This window comes from Polypterus senegalus, chromosome 6 (genome assembly GCF_016835505.1).
Source record: "Polypterus senegalus isolate Bchr_013 chromosome 6, ASM1683550v1, whole genome shotgun sequence".
Classification (NCBI taxonomy): Eukaryota; Metazoa; Chordata; class Cladistia; order Polypteriformes; family Polypteridae; genus Polypterus; species Polypterus senegalus.
Window position 1 is genome coordinate 166,254,774 of NC_053159.1, and position 21,777 is coordinate 166,276,550.

The window sequence follows — 21,777 nt, forward strand, 5'->3', positions numbered from 1 at the left end:
AGGAGACAAACATTCTGATTCACATCTGGTTACCAGCATTTAATGTTCTTGCTGGTGACACTGTGTGGTATTTCAGGTAAAAAACAAAGATAAATATCATCATTCATGTGTTTTGAATAAAATTTGCGGTTTAAAACTAAATGGGCCTTTACATATAGGAAACGTCAAGGAAGGAGAGAAGTATTTTTGGGTATTTCTGACAACCGGCTTAAACCTCCTATATAAGATGCTATTTAATGCTGAACTGGTTACACCTCATACAATCAGACAGAGGGAAAAAGCAGGAGGGGGTCTGGAGACTTAGGTGAATATAATATACTAAAAAAACAAGCACAATACTACTACATTTTAAATGGGAGATCCAGACTTTGAAATGCAATCTGAATTCATCCATGTTACTGACTAGGAGGGGTTTTCACCATCTTGTTAAACGGTTTAAAAGGATGTGGTGGAGGGCTATGCAATGGCCAAGTTAAAACCCAGATCTTAATCCCATAGAAATGCTGTATGGGGGCCTTGAGGTGGGCAGTACTTTAAAAAAAATTGTGAAATATTACACCATTGAAGGAGTTCTTCAAGAAATGGACAAGTATTTCTCCATGTCAATATAGGAGACTGATAAATAAAAGAAACACAAGAAGTTATTTCTGCCAAAAAGGTAGCAACAGCAGCTTTTAAAGACAGAGGTGTACTTATTTTTATCCACAGCAGACAACTGCATTTCTGCCATTTTTATTGACAAAAGTGTTCATAAAAGTCATTTTCTTTATTATTTGTTACATTTAATCAAATGAATGAAATGACAAACATCATCCATCTATTATCCAACCCGGTATATCCTAACTACAGGGTCACGGGGGTCTACTGGAGCCAATCCCAGCCAACATAGGGCGCAAGGCAGGAAACAAACCCCAGGCAGGACGCGCACACACACACACACACACCAAGCACACACTAGGGACAATTTAGGATCGCCAATACACCCAACCTGCATGTCTTTGGATTGTGGGAGAAAACCGGAGGAAACCCACGCAGACATGGGGAGAACATGCAAACTCCACGCAGGGAGGACCCGAGAAGCGAACCGAGGTCTCCTAACTGTGAAGCAGCAGCGCTACCACCGCGCCACCCATGACAAACACCATTACATGCAAATATGTAAAAAAAATAGTCTTTTTTGATGTACGTACTGTATTTTTAATTGGCAGTTTTTTTAATTAGAATAAGCAAATAAATGAATAGAACAGCTAGTGAATAAATGAATGAATATTTTCCCTAGATGTATATATTCAAAGCTACGTACAACTTTCTAAATACCTTTAAAATCATTCAGATGCTTACATTTTCAAGAGAAATGTGTTTAATAAAGCTGGCATGTCTTTCATTACTTATAAGTACTATCCAAATGTAATTACAATGCCGTTTAATTAAAAAAAAACACATAATTTGGCATTTTTGAAACTTAGCGTTTTTTCTCTTCTAAGCAGCACTATACTCACAAACACATTACTGGACAAAAACTCCTCTGAAGTACTTTTTTCCACATTGTAAAGCATGACATTTCCATCTTTTTTTTTCAGTAGATATTCAGTGTCTATTAAAAAAAAGAAACAAAATAATTAATGAATTTTAATTACCTAGCTTGTATCTATTTATTTTCTGAGGGGAGCTGTAAATTGATAAAAAAGTAAGTTCTTGTAAGAATGCAAGTATGGCACGCTATCTACATAGTGGTGTAACAACAACAGCAACAACATTTATTTATATAGCACATTTTCATACAAAAAAAAATGCAGCTCAAAGTGCTTTACAAAATGAAGAATAGAAAAATAGAAGACACAATAAAAAATAAACATAAGTCAACATTAATTAACATAGAATAAGTAAGGTCCGATGGCCAGGGTGGACAGAAAAAACAAAAAAAAAAAAAACTTCAGAGGCTGGAGAAAAAAAATGAAATCTGTAGGGATTCCAGATGAAGAGACCGTCCAGTCCCCTCTGTAGATCAATTTACAGGCTAGACAGAATGGACAATTATGAATGACAAGAACAAATTACATTTACTAATAAAAACAAAGTGTTCTAATGTTTTAATAAATTTTATTAATATTTTAAACAAACAAAAAGTGTTTTATGCGTGTATTTCTTTGCATATATTTCCTAGTGTTTGCTACATGATGGTTGTGTGTTTTTGTTACACGTTTTTTGTGTATTATTCTGTTTGTGTGTTTTTTGAAATTAATATACAGCATATGGGGCTTATAATATGAAGCCTGTTTAATAAATATGATTTATTTTTGTAATAATTCCATGTATATAATGTTTAATTTTAATAGTTGTTAGTGCTGTATTTCTATGAAACCATGACAAAAGAATAGTACTTAAATTCCATCCTTTGATTTTCTGAATCCACTTTTTCTGTAAGAAAACTGCAGGTATCCACACTCTGTCTAGGCAACAATGCAGGGACTATTCATTAATAAAAGCCAATCTATCACAGGGCATACATATGGTGCCCATTTTAGGACATCTTCATCCTCTGACAAAACAGTCTTTCCCTTGGCAAAACTCCATCTTCCCTGCTACCTCTACAAAACAATATCCATCTTCTGACAAAATTTCCCTGCTCCCTTCCTCCCTCTTACATCTTTGAAAAAGGCACCTGACCTCTGACCTCTAGCAAAGCAAATCTGCATTCCACGTCCAAAAAAACACCATCCTTCTTCTTACCTCTTAAGTTCATCAAAATCTCCCTCATCTTGCCAACATCAGACACAAAAACAAGAAAAGCACAAGCTGGAAACTTTTGAAGGAGCGGTAAAAGCCATCAGTCATTTTTATGATGATGACAGTTGACCTGTCCGATTATTTTGACTTCCACTATCCAAATGCACTTTCTTTATTGAAATATGGGAACAATTTTTGTAAAATTAATAAAATAGAAAAATGTATCACCATCATAAAATTTGCAATGTATTACTCCACATTTAAATAATTGAATAGTGATTAAGAATAAATCCCATTTCAATCTTCTAACTGTGAAATAAAAACGGTAGTGGGTTGTAAATGAACTGTCAATATTTCTAAAACTGTTTCTGTTTTGTTTTTAATTTTGTTAACGTTATTTGTGGTCTGTTTTTGGTTTAGATAATAGGATTGCGTTTAATTCATGACAATGAAGTTCTGACAATACCTCATTCTCCTGGGGCTTCATGCATAAACAGCGCGTACGCCCGTTTCCATGCTCTTATCACAATGTATAAAACTAAACGTGGCATAAAGCCACACACATTTTCACGTTAGCTCAATTCCTTGCCTACGTAAGTTCTCCGGCACCCAGCGTCTAAGCAGTGCTTTTGTTCCAGTGTGGTTTCCTGTTAGTTTTTAGATTCACATCCCTGATGCAGCTTTATCAAATACACTGAAATTAACTGCATATCGTTTATTAGTTTAAGGCATCTCATTGTAATCAACCTGTAACCATATAATGGTGCACCGAATGGCCAAACTATTCTAAATACCATCACTGCTTTAGTGTTGTTATTCCCAGTGCACGACTGAGTATTTAACCCACTGTATCTGAGTGTGGAATCACAGCTGTACAGCAGCTGATCGGATTATCAGTATACAGCATCTTGCACACACTGTCTCAGCCATACTCGCAATCTATTTGAACTGTTCCCATACGGCAAATGCTTCAGAGCCTTTCTTGTAGTGTCCTCGTGGTTCATGAACAGTTTCATCCCAAGTGCTCTAAACGCACTCAATCAGTCCATCAATTGCTCCTGGTAGAACTGTTTGTACTTATAAGTCCAGTTACCTCACTGTAAACTTGCACTACAGTTATAATATTGCACAACCTGAGTCACTTTATAAAGTGCGTATTTACATATGATGACGACTGGCTTCTAAGTCGATTTAGATTTTCAAGTGTTATCTTCTTGGAGCTCCTGATATCATTTTTAAGATGAAATACAGTAAAGCATGTTTATTACATTATACAGATATGTTTTAAACTTCATTAAAATAATGTATATTGTTAATAATTAAATATGTGAGGACACGGTGGCGCAGCACTAGCGACGAGCTGGCGCCCTGTTCAGGGATTGTTCCTTTCTCATGCTGTATGCTTTCTGGGATTGGCACAACCTGGATGGATACATGGATGGAATAATTAAACATGTACTGCAAAGATATTTCAATGTTTAATAAAAGTTTTAAGAATCGGCGTTCTAAGCTTACACTTGGCTTGGCATCTATTACAGAGTTGATTGTGTGGCGATTGGTTACTTGAAGAAAGAAAAGGAAGGTTAGTACATTTGAGAGAGACACTACTGCTGCAATAAATTATTTCATCGAAGGTCACGCACGGAGCAGCAAGCATCTTGCGGGAGGCAGGAACAATCTCTGGACAGGGCACCAGCTCATCACTATCACTGCGCCACCGTGTCCCCTTGTTTAATACATGCTTTTAATTCCTATCATTATGAAAATGATATCAAGTATACATCTTACTATTTTAATTGTTCAGAGAGCTGTAATATCATGAACGTAATGTATTATGTGTCCTGTGAGAAAGAGAAAGACCGTTTAAGAAGCATGTAGTGATTCACACACATAGAGCACATAAAAGAGCACATACAAAACAAAGCATTTAACGTGCTACTTTAGCTACAATGGGATCTGAGAAACTAGTAAATGAAACGATTTTAAGATGAAGTTTATGACGTTCTACTTTGATGGCAAAATACAGTACATGATTGATGATGAAAGTGGAAATTTCGAGATTAAACTTGACATTTGGACATACTTTTCAACTGTGTCCCTATTTTATTTTTCTTTTTTCTGTACCCTAATAAGCTTCCATATGATACTCAGACGGTGGGCAAAGACTCGCCTTTTCACGGCGACTTTGATATCTGACCACTTCTTATTTATTTCGGACATTGCGACTTTCTGAACTTGAACTTTCGAGTTTCTCCGACATTCTATGTCACTCAATCAACTTTCTTTTGTTGATTATATCACTGCTTAAACCAACAAATAGTACTTTTTCCCTTGCCTCTACCTGGTATTCACTGAAATTCTTCTTTTTCCCCCGTGCTTTTGCCATTGCCTTTTCACAGAACAACGAGCTTAAGGGCTATTTATATTGATTTGCATATTCAAAGAGGCATAATTCTGGGAGGAGTTGGGGAGTGGCAGCAGGCTCATGCACGTGCTTTACTTTTCACCCTGACTAGGATTTATGGAGCGGAAGAACGTGGAAGTTGGCATTCACACAGATTTATGCATCTGGATTTTTTTGTGCACACGAACATTTCCACTTTTGTCCGTACGCCATTTTTTAGTGTGAATTCTATGCGTAATGCATGACGCCCCTGGTCATTTTCATTGGCTGTTCTACCACAGAAGATAAAAGAAGATGAAATACATTTAGCAGAAGGACTGAGTGATGAAAGAAAAAGCAAGATTAAATGCCATAAAGACAAAAATGAAACCAAATGCCAAAGCCCAATACATAATCCAGAATCAAAGTCAAAATAAAAACACACACAGGCCCAAGTCACTAAAGAATTTTCAGATATCTATTGCATAAAAAAATGTTTGTGATTGTTCAGAAACTTCAACACTGAACGTAGTGTGAAATGATTTGTTATTTGCAATGAGTAATGGCATATCACATGACTCCAGTGTCACATGATTGGCAATAAGTATAATCATAGACATAGAATAACTAGACGCCTCATGACCAGCAGAATCGTACGTCAACGTCACCACCATATTGCAAGTGGCACTGCCGTGGAGTGAAGTGATGGATAAGATGCCTCATACATGTTCTGCTTGGGATTTTACAGACCGTTGTACGCTCCAAACCAGATCCCAGGGGATTACATTTCATAGGTAAGGCTGAACAATTGTTTTGGTTATATCTGGCCATTAGAAAATCCCAATTTATAATCTTTACTTTAGCTACGCCAGGCTAAGCTAGCAAAGCTATGTATTTATGTGCTCAAGTGAGCCTCCAAACAACGTTTTGGCTAAACGTTTTTAGTCACTAACTATGTAGACTGTTGTTAGCCATTAACATTTCTCAAACTTGATGATGTTTTTTCTCAAGGAGCACATTGAGGAAACACAGTTTGAAATTGACAACCATCATTTTATGCTCATGTTTTTAGTTGTGTCTGTCTTCCACAAACTAAGGCTGCACCATATTGCCAGACTGAATACTCTCAAATTACAGGATCTGAGTGAGCGAGAGGAGTGTAAGTCTGTAGGAGATCAGTGAGGTAGGGGGGGAGTTTTGAATGTTATGAGCGGTATTTAGTATTGTATTCTGTAGTTAACAGGGAGCCAGTGAAGTTGAGAGAGAATAGATGTAACATGTTCAGTGGATTTAGAACAGCAGGTTATTATCCTGGCAGCAGAATTTTGAAGAAGTTGTAAGCGGTGGATATGTTATTGTGGGATGCCAGATAGAATAGCATCACAGTAATCTATACGTGAGGTGACTCGGGCATTAACCAATACTTCAGTACTGTGTTGCATAAGAACAGGACGAAGTCTAGAAATGTTTCGGAGATGGAAGAAGGCAGCCCGAGAAATGTTACTTATATGGGGGGAGTTATTTAGTAATAATAATTATAATTATTTAATAATTGCCATTATTAGTGTATAAATAGATATAAATAATTGCATTTAAACGATTCGCCAAAATCTGTTGTATGTAAACGATACGGTTTTAAACGTTATTGTTTTTCATCAGAAAACCCGGTTTCCACATCTCCCTGTATTAGTTTAAATGGCACTTTTGCCACTTGCAATAAGGCTGACGCGCTGACTTATCGTGTCGACTGGGAAACACAGTGAATGCGGCGTCTATCTACAATATATATGTCTATGAGTATAATGACCTTAAATAATATGGCCGCGATCATGCAAAACCTCCCAAGATATCAGTGCCCATGAAAATAATCCAAAATACTAAATAGAAATGGATGTAATGTTATGAAAAATGATGATAAAAATATTATCTTTATTAAAACTTTATACAATAATATTAAATTCCCTTTGTGTGGGAAAGGAAAATAAATAACCTGCATGTGCCCCAGACCTACACTGTAAAAAACGAACTGTGAATTTACAGTAAATTACTGGCTACTAATTAAATTACTTTCACAATATTTTGCTGTTTCATATTAATGTACTGTATATTATGCCAAATATACATTACTATACATTGACTTCACAGTAATCTGATGTAGCACTACATTGCTGTTGAATTATAGTCATTTCCTGAATTTTTACATGTTAATTGAGATAGTACCGCAATGAAGTAATCAGTAATTTACTGTAAATTTACTCAAACGATTTTAGTTAAAAAATTTGTCCCAAACCGAACAGTTAAATGACTAGAAATGTAGCTGCCAATCATTTGGCTGTCAGACATACAGACCATCATTTTATTCATTGATACAAAAACAAATGTTTTCTATTTTATGTTGGATGTTGGAAAAAGAAAGGTAGGCTTTTTATGTAGGATGTGCTACATGATCACTAGTTTATCAACAAAAAAAGCACCATACATTAAATTCCATAACCATAAAAAACTTTCAGCACAAACAGAAAAATTTGTTTGCTAGCCAACTTTTAAGATTTTATTTTTTACAGTGTAAAGGTGAGGGTGTTGTCAGGAACAATTTACAGTGTTACTGCAAAGGACACATTATTTATTCAGATATACTATCTATCTATCTATCTATCTATCTCTCTATCTATATAGGCCAGGGGGTGGCGGGGTGCTCTAAACCTATTTCTGTTATCTCTGCAGGCCAAATATGGGAAAACCTGCCTGATTTAACGTCACTCCTGGTTCCGGCGCCCAGAAAGATGTCACTTTCGGTTCTGGTGGCTAATATGACGTCACTTCCGGTTCTAGCCAGATGACATCACTTCCGGTTGGCGGCCTATAAAGTCTCCACATCCCAAAACCTGATCAGTTCAGTCTTGGAGCTCAAACCAACCACAGCAATACCCTTTTGCAGCCACGGACAATATATGGATGGCTGCCCCAAACCTTTTATTGTGTGTTGAGACTACTTCTTTTACAATATATATATATATATATATATATATACTATATTATACTATATATACTACATTATTAATAATGTTATTTTCAGTGCCATTATGACTTGCAACAAGCATTCAAAAACTTAGTCCGGCATATATTATTAATTGAAATGGACAAATGATTAAATGTACATTTATGTGCATTTACATTTTTAAAATCATTGTTTTAACCATTTAATGTTTTATAATTTTCCACTGCTTATCCTCAATGTCCTTTTCCCCAGCCACAGTTGCCAACTCATACTGTGGGATCCCAAAGCATTCCTAGGCCATCTTGATACTGAGGCACTCTAAATTATTCCAGTGTACTATCAGTGTTCAGTATAATCATCATATAAAAACTTAGCTGTCTGTTGAATGTATGTGCATCATTTTGTTTTGCTAAACACACATTTCTCTCATGGAATAATAAAGTCTATCTAACTTTCAAATAATCTTAAACATAGATGTATGCATGATAATTGGCTTCAGAATATTCCTGTACTAGTGAGCATTTGTAATCTTTCTTTAAGAGACACCATAAGCAAAGGCGTTCATGTTTTTTGACTTGGTGAAGTGGCATTTTAGGAATATTAGGGGCTCCAAGTCCAAATTTTTCATATGGCTCTCTAGAGCTGAGAAGTTCCGAGATAATCTCAATTCATACTGGCTGTGTCAAAGTGACTTGTTTGTCTGGCAAACTTGGTTGTCTTTGGCAAGGACAGACGTGCTACTGTAGGTCAGTGGGGCATGAAAACAGCACTGACAGATGGTGTTAAGAAAGGCTGTCTCTCGTGTTCAAATGTTCTTAACAGTTAGACTTGAGGCAAAATAAATATGACATGATCCACAAAATTTAAGATAAAATCAAACTGTAGATGGCAGAACTGAGAATTTAATTTTATGCTCAGCAAAATAAAATAATACAATGCACATAACATGTTACATATTCTTAACAGGTGGAAATGATAAATCTCAACCATCCCAACTACATTAAAGAGGCTGCTGTTTGAAAATTCATAATTCGTAAGAACACTCAGGGACAAAATAACCAAAGGAGGAATTTCCTGTTAATACATGCTTTATGCTTAATTTACAGGTAATATTAATAGGGATATGTGTGTCTGTTTATATGTATCATCCTCCTTAATATTTGGGAAAACAAAGTCAAAATGGCTGTTTTTGCTGTAGAGAAAAGGCTGAGTATGAAGTTCGTTTTGAGTATATTAGTGCATATATGTGTTATTGTTTTAGAATAACTCTGCTTTTGTGTTTAATGTCCAAATGTGATCTGAAATAGGAGGATGCCATATGTTTCTTGTTAGTTCTATGATTTCTGTTACATTGTGAACCCATTTAAAGAGCAATTTAATTATAGAACTGCATTTAGTCATTGCTCATCCCTTTGTCAAATAACTTTGGAGTCAGTAGGCCTTTTATCCAACATATAGACTAGAAAACTATCCCTAATAAAGTAAGCAACTTCAGCTGCTGAAAGAGATGAAACATCAAAGCAGGACATAATACAGAAACTAGACATCTGAAAACCAACAGTCTAAAATATTTTAAGGAACCACTAATGTCCTAAGCTAGCAGCAACTGTCAGGATAGACCAAGAAAGCAACTAATGTGATGATATCATGTATCAGTCTACCTAACCTAACCCATAAAATTGATCAGACCTTTGAAAGCATTATTCTGATTATAGTCAATATCCTGCAAGAAAATGGGTTGAAAAATGTCACAATCTAATGGGGTGACAGAATCTCAGTTATCCAAATGCTATGATAAGCCGCTTTATAAATTATTATTTTTAAGAAGAAAATCATAAAACAATCCAAAGTTAGCATTTTTTTACTCCTGTTTTAACAGCTGAGTTTTTCTCAAATGCTATTATGTCTTACATTGTACTTCTACTTGTAACAAGTAGCAAATGATTCTAGTGCTCCTTCAAACTCTGACCAGTTTGTGGTTTTGCTGTATTTTTGGCACAGCAGTTAGAGGCTTTTACACTCCCGGTTCTCGATTGAGAAGATCTGACTATGGTCCAGTATACACGGGCTAAATTATTAGCTCATAATCACTCATGGCTACAAATTAATCTTCGATTGCCTCTAGGCTGTTCCCGATTCTCGATTCTCTCCAGTCCCCTGTAGTGCAGGGAGCTGCTAACACCAAACATACTATTTGACCTTATTTGATCCCTCTGACTGAGTAAAGATTAACTTCTTTAGAATGTTAACTTATTTATTTATTTACTTTTTTTAAGTTTGTTTCCCTCCAGTGCTCCTAGTATAACAAATATAAACTAAGCTGAATTTATTACCTCAGATCACTCTCAACTTCCTTTCACTTTTTTGGGGTTCTTGTGCATTTCAGTTATTAAAAATACCTATTGCATTGTATGTTCACCTCTTCTATTAAAATTATATATTACAAATATATTACTAATAACTTATGAATTACAAAAAAAGAACTGTCAAAAGGACAACACGGCTCCTTTTCACAACTAAAATCAATTTTAGGAGAAAATGCATGAAAGCCGGCACAGGGATTTCTCATATGATATTCACAGTTAATCTCCAGGAAACACACACCAACAACTACAGTGATGTTAGAAATCTGTTTGTGTTTGTAATGTACTCATATAGGGCTTGTAGAGCCATGTTTCCAATTTCACAACCTATGTCATTTGGAGGTAAGGTCATCAGGAACAGAAGTCTAGTCCAGCAGCATCTGGCACGAGGCAGAAACCAATCCTGGTTGAGGTGCAAGTTCATCACAGGGGACACTCAAGCAAACGCCTACATTCATGCATACAGTTCCCTTTTAGAATTGTGAAGAAACATAACTTGCATATCTCTGAGACATGGGAGGGAAAAACAGGAAAGCCCAGCGAAAAATCCAGTCAGATAAAAAAGGAGCTCTGAAGCCATTGTCTGTGTGCAGTGGAGGTAAACACATTTCAAGCACATAAGCCCTCTATTGTGCTGCCATATAATACTTACCTAGCATACAGGGAAATGCAACATGTTTGTTGTAAAATAATTTAAATAATTAGCATAGTCTAAATAAAGTATGCTTAATGTGGAATAAATTGTTCATCCATCCTCTTCCGCTTATCCGAGGTCGGGTCGCGGGGGCAGCAGCTTAAGCAGAGAGGCCCAGACTTCCCTCTCCCCGGCCACTTCTTCCAGCTCTTCCGGGAGAATCCCAAGGCGTTCCCAGGCCAGCCGGGAGACATAGTCCCTCCAGCGTGTCCTGGGTCTTCCCGGGGCCTCCTCCCGGTTGGACGTGCCCGGAACACCTCACCAGGGAGGCGTCCAGGAGGCATCCAGATCAGATGCCCGAGCCACCTCATCTGACTCCTGTTGATGTGGAGGAGCAGCGGCTCTACTCTGAGCCCCTCCAGGATGACTGAGCTTCTCACCCTATCTTTAAGGGAAAGCCCAGACACCCTGCAGAGGAAACTCATTTCAGCCGCTTGTATTCGCGAGTTGGGTGGTGGCTGAAGGCAGAATAAATTGTTTTATTTATAATTTCCAAATTATTATTCATGCATTCTTAAAAATAGAGGTGCCAAGGGGCCTTCAGAACAATGCCACAGTGAAACCATTTCTGGTGCCCAAAAGACCCGGCTACATTAAAGTTCCTGAAGTATCCTTTATTTATTTAGAGCTGCAACAGACTCCATACAGTAAATAAGCACGAGAAGACGGAAACAGATTTGTTTAACAATAAAAAGGACTCTCGCTGCATACAACCGCACAGGCTAAGTTCAGGTTTTCTTAATTTGTTAGTGTCCTGCAAGGAAGGTCTACCATACATTAAAGATGTCATATTTGTACATATTAAGAAGTTTTTCAAAGCACAAAATAAACAGCTTCATATGCAAAGAACGCTTTCCAGAATGAAATGGTGCTTTGTCAAGCAATAGTCCTACGAGAAGCCATACAATCCAGTAGAGGACCATAAAGTGGCATGAAAGAAAAAGTATTTTAAGAGTATGGGTGTAAACCAGCAATACTTGGCTTATATTGTACGTAGTGTTTAGGATTTCAAGGTCAAGATCAGATCATTTTTTATTGATTACACTTCACCACTTTCAAACACACCATGCTTATGCTCAGGTTTCACATTATTAAATGCCTTGGGATAATGAACTATCTCTCAACACAAAAATTATCAGTCAATACATAAAATTTGATCTTAAAACTCTTTTAATCCATAATTTTCATTTCAAGTAAATTTTTTCAGCAGATAAATAGGTATACCGTATCGTGTATGCATTCAATGTGAATTCAAATGGTTGCCTGTTGAGTGTCGACACTAAGCCACTCTGTTAGACAAAGAGGTTTTAGAGGAGAATGAACTCCAAATGCCTGGAAGGTAAATCATATCATGTATGCGAGAGGAATTCATTACACTTTGTGCAATTTGTGACTCATTGTCTTTCTCTTTCCTAACAAATATTTTTTGAGCTTTTCGGTTCAATGATGCACAATATACAGTATGCCATGAAAGATAAACCTGTTAATGTGCAGTGGAGCTGACACCTTTTTGATAGATTGTGACAAGTGCACACTTTCTTTGTAAATCTTAAACCTTATTTACCTTCTGCCTAGTATTCATTTTTACATTTTAAAATGATGCATCAGTAGAGAAAAACACAAGAAATGAACCATATTTAATTAACTTAATTTTCTATTTTTGATTTTTTTTTACGATCTTCACAGATGGAGTAACAGTGGTGCAGTAGTTCTTTCAGTGTCAACTTACAGCCTGAGTTCCAGGTTCAAATCGAGTTACAAACACTGAATTTACTCGTTCCCCTTCTGCCCTCATGAGTGTTCCTCTGTGATAGTGCAGATTTCCTTTAACATCTCAAAGACATGCATGTTAGATTTACTTTCACTTCTAAATTGTCTCAGAGTGCGTTTGTGTCCGTTTGGTACTCCGTCTTTGGCTGGGCCCCTGGTGTCATGATTTGGTATGATTTTGGGTCCTCAGAGGCTGCCAGTGTCTATTTCCATCATTAGGTCCACTTCCAGCATTGATAGAGGTATAGCCTCTGAGGTTGGAACCCGTGAGTAATCGACAAGATGGGATAAAATGATGGCTATGAGAGCAAATCCTTATCTGAACAGTGCATACCAAATCTCTGAAGTATTCTTTTCTTGCATGTACTTTCAGTTTTGGGCCTCTTGTTCTCTTGACCATGATTATTGTTTATCGTTTGAGGTTCTGTTTCGTTTCACTTTATATCTTTTTTTTTAATGCACATCTCCCAGTTTATGCTCAAAAGTTTATTTGCTAGTTCGCTGACAGAACACTGGGTCCTACACTGCATTCACTGCTGAAGGGATATTAACCAACTCCCTATAAGCCTGAACTGTGTAAAAGGGTTGAATGAATCCCAGCAGATCCACCGAGAAGGATGCTATGTGAAAATGATGATTTGTCTACCAAATTTTCCATTACAGGATTCCAAGGACTTGGACCCTATACCACCATTATTAGCAGGACATAAACACTCACACTAAGCTCACACCAGACCAACTTTAAGTCATCAATTAACCTAACGTGCACATCCAAGATGTGGAAGGAATCCTGACTGACACTGTGTACTTGGAAAAAACACAAACATTTTATAGTGTCTGTTGTTCAGAAAAGAATCAAACTCATATCCCTGAGTTTGTGAGGCAACATCACTAACCAGTGCATTGAATTAAATCTACAAGCACTTATTTATGTGTTTCATTTATTAAAATTCACTTTCTAGTCACCAAGTGTCACTTACAATCTAGGGTTCTTACTTGATCAGTGCTTGGAACTAAACTGATAACTTAGGTTATATGAGCTACCGCTTCCTACTTAAGCAATATTAATGTCTCAACATATTAATATATTACAGATTTAAAATAGTCGTTTTATTTTTAACAGAATCAAGACAAAATTCAAGTCAATGTACTTGTAAATATTTACCTGAGATCCACCTCAGTCTGTAGCCTTTGTAAGTGATGGAATCATTAAAGTAATCTTCCAGAGTGTATGTTCGGCCTGAGACAGTTTCACGATTTTCTAAGGTTAAATAAAAACACCACTATATTAATCAAAGGCACAAGATAGTCGGCTTCATCAGGAAGAGCAAAATTAGAAATGCATCATCAGTTAAACAGAGAAAGCGACATCAAATGTCTGTAAGCATGCTGTTGCTTACAGATGGCAAAACAAACATTTACAAATATATGTAATTCTAGGATACTATAAACCTTTAAAACAAAAACCCCAATAGCTATATGATTAGACAGCATGACATCTGTATAGAAGGAGACATTGAGAAAGAATTTAATTGGGTGTTATAACAAATCATTTGAGTACTTAAGATTTAAAAATGTTTTAAATATCTATATAGTAAATAACTATAACCAAACTAATTAATTATTTTTCCAAATGCAGAATAAGGTGCTTGACTGACATAAAAAATTAAGCATATATACAAGAAGAAGTGTGATGAGCCAGGCCGGCTCTATGCTACCCAGTTGCTTTTCCAACTCAGCAGCATTTACAGTCATGTACCGAGATGAGCCAGGCAAATGAGGACGCACACAATCTGCAAGGGGTTGGTGCAAAAAGTGCCAAGTGCTTTTATTTAAATTCAAATCCAAGACAGTGTCCAAAGGGCAGTGTAGAACATTGTCCAAATATATAAATAATCCAAAAAAATCAAAGTGATGGTGGAGGTTAAAAGTCTTCAAATAAATATTCCATTCAAAATGAGGTTAAAATCCAGCTTGAAGCATTCCATTAAAACTCCTGAGCCCTCATGCCTCCCTCTTAAATCTCCCCGGTTTACCCACTCGCATAATGAGGAGTTGTCATCTTGCAGGTGTAGATAACCCTTATTCCTGGCATGTATCACCACTGCCAAATCTATGATGTTCCACAGGGCACCTCCGTGCCCAGCTCCCTCCGACTCCTGCTGCCATTCTCATGGCATGCTGCGGAGTTCTCTTGGAGTATTACTGATTGCTCCTTCTCCCTGGCTGCTCAGCAGAAGCAACACTCAGTCCGTGTGGAGGGTGAGGTTGTTGGGAGTAAATTCTTGTTTATTAAGAATAAGTTCTTCTTAAGTTTGTATATGCTGGATTTATGTCCAAGTGTCTGTTGATGGCGTTCTCATTTGATAACCAGGATTCAGCCAGCTCTCTAGCACTTATATATATTGCCTTTGATTCTTGTAAGTCTAAGCATTATCCTCTGATGAAGACCCCTGGTAGGGGTTGAAAGCTCAGGAATAAAAACTACTTTATGATACGTGATTCATTTTCTCCCTTTGTTGATCTCCAACTGCTAATATATATATATATATATATATATATATATATATATATACTGTCTGTGAAAGCCCATGCTATAAAAAGGCAGGGGTCCTAGAAAATATTGAAATCGTCACATAAAAAACTGAAATTTACAGATGTCAGGTAATTGAAAGGAACTACTCTGGGCATCTCTCTCCTAAGAGGATTCATTTTGCTGATGTTCTCACATCACTTGTGCATTAGCGGTGGGAGGAAAAGTAAAAGGGATACCGTTTTGCCAATGTTAGCGGCTAAGCGACTTTGTCTTTCTTTTGAGGTTTTGTTTTGCTGACATGCTGGCCTTGCTTGTGTTTTTACTGGCTACGCGAGTTTTCTGTTTCCTCGGAGGTGGAGCCCTTACCCCAACTCTACCTCTCACTTCCGGTCCAGACAGACGGACACACACACTTCCACACGTAGACGTTTATATATAAGATATCTTTATATACAATACGCTACTGTGGCTGTTTGTTTGTCCGTCCAGGATTTTAAATCGGCTGTAGCTCGCAAACCGGTTATCCTATTGACCTGAAATTTGGTACACACATACTACGTGACATCTACTATCCACTTTCAAGGTGATGATTGACCTCCAAGGTTATTCCTCTTTTTATTTTTATTTTATTTTATTGTAGAATCAACACTCGGCAGCAGCCTGCAGGGTGGCCGTGTGATGCATACGTACGGGTGCCGTTCTCATCCCTACCACCTTCGCCGTCACTTCCCCTTCCTCTTCATATCTTAAATCATTCTTAAAGCAGATTGAAGACTTAAGTGTCAGCTTAAGTGAAAAATTAAGAAAAACATACTATGTAATTGCAACACAAACTCTGACTTAATCAGTTTTAACGTGAAAAGTTGCTGATGAAAGAAGAGAAGCAGCAGGCCGCTAGGGTGGAGAAATGAAGAGCTGCTCAGGAAGCAGCAAGCGCATGAACCTCTGAGCAAATGAATGCTAAACGTACAGAGAAAGAGGATGAAAACTAGGAATGCTCAAGTCAAGTGTGTTCACTTCACGTTATTGCGCAGTTTGCTGTTACTGGTACTGGGTTGAAAAAATGTATATCCTGAGTGGTTTCAATTCTACATTATGCTACAGACTTTATTATGGCAGTTCAATTTAGTTTTCAATACTTTACTATAAATTAAATACTGTTTGAGCAGATATCACAAACCTATGGATGATCTTTTCTCTCCTGTGTAGTTGTGTTTTCATTCAATTTAAATATGCCACCAACGTATGTATGTATGTATTTATATGTGTATGTGCGTGTGAGTGTGTGCGTGTGTATACAATTTCACAGAAATGTATACAATTCATTTGACTTGAAGAGAATCAGCCAATGACCCACTAGAGGAATTTGAATGCACGGAATTGTGTATCCAGATAAATGTTTTTAGCATTTCTCTTTTGTCTATATTATAGTAAAAATTGAGTCATGTTCAAGATGTCATATTATACTGTTTATTGTTGTAGATAGTTTAACATTTACTGAAATACTACAGATTGTAATAAATGTTTTACAAGGCTACTTAACTTACATAGTATTTTGAATTTAAGTATCCTGAATTAATAATAAAATACTATTTCACTTTTAAACCTTCATCTATTTCTATAAAATGTAATGTTAGCATGTTCCCTATATAATCATAAAGCCTTTGACTGATCTGGACCGAACTTTGCATATCTACTCTCTCAGAACATGCGGACAAGACAGGCTGCCATGAAACCTGGACCCTCTGCCCACTCACCCTTATTTCAACTCCTTGACACATGAAAAATGTCGGTACTGTTCACTGAAAATGTTATTGTGCAATATTGAACCAGCAAAACTGTAAAATGGAGCAAGGCTATGTGTGAAGAAATTCATGCCAAAAGCGATAGAAGCAACAATTTTAACTGGCAAAGCTGAAGGAGAAGATGTGTTCATTCCACACATTCCTGTGATACCCACTGACATGCCTTTTGGTTTCAAGCACCTTGCATTTGCTAAGACTATAAATAAGACACATGGTCAGTCACTCAGACATTAGCTTAGAAGTCCATGCTTCTTCCTATAGTCATATAGGGTATGTTGCTTGCTCCAGAGTGGGCACGGCAAAACTTTTACACATTTACAGAAAAAAGGAGAAAAACAAAAAATACTGCATATTGCAAAGCAATACATTAAGCAATTAGCCATATTGCAATAATACATGTATGTACTTAGTATAAAAGAACAGAATGATACACTGTATGAATTTATAAATTAAATATCACTGAATTAATTTGAATATGTTATAGTCTCACTTGCACATTTGCACAAATGCTCATGTTCCAGATATAAGAAGCCCGGCTTGTGTAGTTTAAGTAATCACTAAACACAGTCTACAGGACCACTTGAAGATGTGTAAGTGTTAGTGGTTATGAATTTAAAATGTCTTTCCAGCATGTACCTTGTATTTAATCCTCATCTTAAATGTCTTACTTCTGCCAGCTCTAAAACTACATACATATATATATATATATATATATATATATATATATATATATATATATATATATATATATATATATATATATATATATATATATAACAAGTTAAATGTGGAAGTCTCAGTCAAACTTACTAACTGCCTTCACATTCCCCACTGGTAAAAACGAAGCCTTGAAATTGAGGACAGATGTTTTGGCAACTGTTTAATTGGTCAGTGGTATTCTAATAACTTTTGTAAAAGTGTGCAGAAACGGACATTCCAATGTCTGAAAACATCACCTTGAGGTTTGTCTTAACTTACATACTAAACATATAAAGTGGGCTGGAAAAGAAAACTGCAACAGCAGCAGCAGCAGTCTTGAATTTGCAGCCCTTAAGTGAAGTGCATGGCAGGGGGAATTAGTTACGTGGCTATGTATCATCATTCAAGCTGATTTACAGAGGAAGTCATTTACAAAGAGAAAACACACACGAGTGAGGAGAGAACACCATGGTAAATTGACTCCCTTTCGTTGTCACAATTCTTCATTCCTTTAGTACCTGAAATGCATCGTCTTTTGCTAGTGAAACAAGGAGCTTGGGGTTTTCACGTCTGCTTCTGCATTTCGCCGCATAGACAACTCAGTTGCACTTTTTTGCTTCTCGAAAGTCTCATTTCATTGTTTCTTAATATCACTAACAACAGCAAAATGTTTCATTTAAAATTATGTTTCAGTCACCCTGCTATTATATAATAAGAAGGCTTTTTGTGCACCGTTGAAGTTAATGATTAACTTTGAAACCGTGTAACGGTTTGTGCGCAATTGCGCAGTTAATTGCGCCGATGATCTCAGATCAGGTCATGTCGGAGTCGAGTGAATACCGCACAGACACTATATATTTGTGGTGAAAAGAGATGTGAATCTACAGGTCAATTGCACATTAATGTAAACTAAATACAGTTTCAGAAAAAAAAGATGTGTTCTTACTTAACACCACTACAGGAACTGCGATCAGAACAACGATGACAGCAACTGCCACCAGACCCAGCAAAACTTTAAGTGCAGTCTAGAAAGAAAAAGACAAAAAAAAAGGATTTTTTTTTTTTGCAATGCGCGTCAGTAATGTTTACAAGTTAAAAAAAAAACAATAAATTTAAGCAAATAATAATAATAACAAATTAATTAATTAAGCCGTATAATGATTAGTATATGTTTTAAATTAAAGTTATGAATTATTACACTTATACTTTAACACCTCGGACAATTTGCCTTAAGCGAGTCTTGGTAAAGTAGAAATACTTCGATTCAAAGTTTACACCACTCAGATTCCAGCACATCTAGAACATTTTACTGACCTTCATGTTGATTTTTGTTTTATTCGTTCAGTAAACTCTTAGCAGGGAACAACGGCCACGTTCTGAGGGGGTCTTCGGGCTCAAGAAGTTGCTGCTTTCGTAGAAAGTCACAGACGTCTGCACATTTGCATGCAGGACAATTTCAGCCGAAAGTGGTCATCTTTTCCATGGAGTATTTCCAGTAGTTATGAGAGACACTATGTGAAGTTTTTTTTTTTTGCGTCACGAGGACTATACAGTAGGGCGCGGCGGATAAAGTCCCCGTGTAAATGATAAATTATTTCGTCATTTCTGTACGGGACCTTATAATCCCCGACATAAAAGAGAGACTTTGGAACTGAGCGTCTCGCGGAGCACATGGAGACGAAGAAGCAACTTGATTAGAAAAAGTTTGTTAGCGAAAAACCGACTTTGTACTTCCTTTGTTTTTAAATCAAGATTCAGTCTGATGGGCGTCTTTTCTGTTTCCCCACTTTAAAATGCTACCCTGTGATGATCGCTAAATTGTATTTCAAAAAGAAATTTGTAAACCTTTATGTAGGAAAATGTATGCAGCTTTTCTATTCTCCCATCAGCCTCTCAATTCTTGATCATTTCATTTTCTAATATTTAGACTTGTTGCGTTTTCCTCCCATTTCTCATCTTACACCATCTAAATGCGCGTGCATTTATGTTAATGGGAGAAAAATGCAGTCAATAATTAGCTCCATGTTGAAAAAACATGCAAAGAAAGGTAAAGAGTCGACGTCCCCCCTGTGCAGCCGTCATCAGGTGTGTATGTGAAGTGAAGTTCGGGAATGTTCAACTTTACATAACGGACAGAAGTTTGCTTTAACAACAGAAACCATTCAATTTACAGAAATGTGTGTACTCAATTAAATGTATTGTATATGCACTGAATGGGAATGTACTGAAGTGGAATGTTCACTATTGAAAGTAAAGTTTGAAATCTTGAATGAAATCAAAAAAGTCAACAGAAAGTCACCGGGTGAAGGTGTGTGTCACTGAAAAGCAGATTTATTTTTTTAATCAAAGTTTTGCCTGTTAAATATTGACAGATCTTTTTATAGTAAGGCAAGTCCTTTTTGATTACAGTGTTAGTGCTATTTTTACACACCGTTTTCAAACCCAATTTTATCCAGTCAGTTCAGGATATCCAGAGGAATGGAGCCTGTCTCACCAGCATGGGACACAAGGCAGGAAGCAGGATGCCAGTCTGTCACAACGTCTTTTTATGCACCAATTTGAACTCGACAGTCAGCTTTAACCTACATGTCTTCTGTGGTTTGGGAGGAAACACGCAAACTAGAGACACGCGCAACATCAAGAGTCAAACCCAGGATGCTGGTTTCCCAAGATCAGTGGTGGGCAAAGTCGCTCCTGGAGAGCCGCAGTGGCGGCAGATTTTTGTTCCAAACCAGTTTCTTAATGAGAAGTCAATTATTGCTGATGAAACACTTATTGCTTAAGTGACATTTTGATGCTTCATTTTAGTGGTCTCACTTGTTAAGGTTCTCCACCCTTAATTCCTTATTTCAATCTTAAACAGCTGCATTCAGTGTTTTAATGGCTCCTTATTAGCAAGAAGATGTAAATGACAAAGCAGCCAGCAGTTCTCCAGCTAGCTTTTTTCCAATTACATCTGTGTGTGTTCATCATTCACTGTATGATTTACTAAAACATTTAATAGAAAAATGTGACCGACTGAAAATTATCTGTTTTAGGCTTCAAATCATTTGGATGATATCCTTGGAAAGGAAAAATCTATAATATAAGAGCCTTACATTGCACAGACTAACAAGCCATAAAATAAAATAAGGTCTGAGATTGGAAAGGATTGGTTTCTAATTAAGCAGTTGGGTTGGACATGAAAACCTGAGCCACTGCGGCTCTCCAGGACTGACATTGTCCACCCCTGCCCAAGATGATCCACATTAATTAGATATGAAAAAAATTGAAGATTTATACTGTGTTGTTACCCCTCTACCCCTTCTGTTGCAAAATAATTCAAATAATTAGCTTAGCCTAAATAAAATATGCTGAAGGTGGAATATATTGTTTAATTTATGATATCCAAATTATTATTCATTTCTTAAAAATAAAGAATCAAGAGTGGTTTTTCAGAGCGATGCCATAGGGGAACTATTTTTGGTCTCCAAGTGACCCATCCACGTGAAGGTTCCAGAAAGGACGTATGTTAATTGAGTTCCATAACAGATTTCATACAGTTAATCAGTGGTTCTCAAACTGTGGTGTGCGAAGTAAGAAAAAGGGGAGTGCGAAGAAAAAAAGAATCAAAAATATGAAAAATACATCTATTGAAATCAAAACAAAATAACTTAAACTACATTCTGATACTAGAAAAAATAAATATAGAGTTGGATAAATGTCGATTAAAGTTAAGTAGGTATAATAAAATATGCATCTATGATATATCATTAATTGAAAAAGAACAAATTGGTATTAGTGGGCTCCTTTCAAAAAAACA

At 36.6% G+C, this 21,777-nt stretch overlaps 1 protein-coding gene across 1 annotated transcript in view; it reads right to left on the reverse strand.

Annotated features, from left to right (window-relative positions):
- LOC120531777 (fibroblast activation protein, alpha) overlaps positions 1-19,665 on the reverse strand; it is a 95,206-nt gene extending 75,541 nt beyond the window's left edge. The window contains exons 1-4 of the mRNA XM_039757495.1: positions 19,290-19,665; positions 18,922-19,000; positions 14,101-14,196; positions 1,500-1,594 (exon numbers count right to left, since the gene is read on the reverse strand). Of these exons, the coding sequence (XP_039613429.1) occupies positions 1,500-1,594; positions 14,101-14,196; positions 18,922-19,000; positions 19,290-19,295 (276 nt within the window). The 5' untranslated portion in view covers positions 19,296-19,665. The remainder of the gene's footprint in view (positions 1-1,499; positions 1,595-14,100; positions 14,197-18,921; positions 19,001-19,289) is intronic.
- Between the last annotated feature and the right edge of the window lie 2,112 nt (positions 19,666-21,777).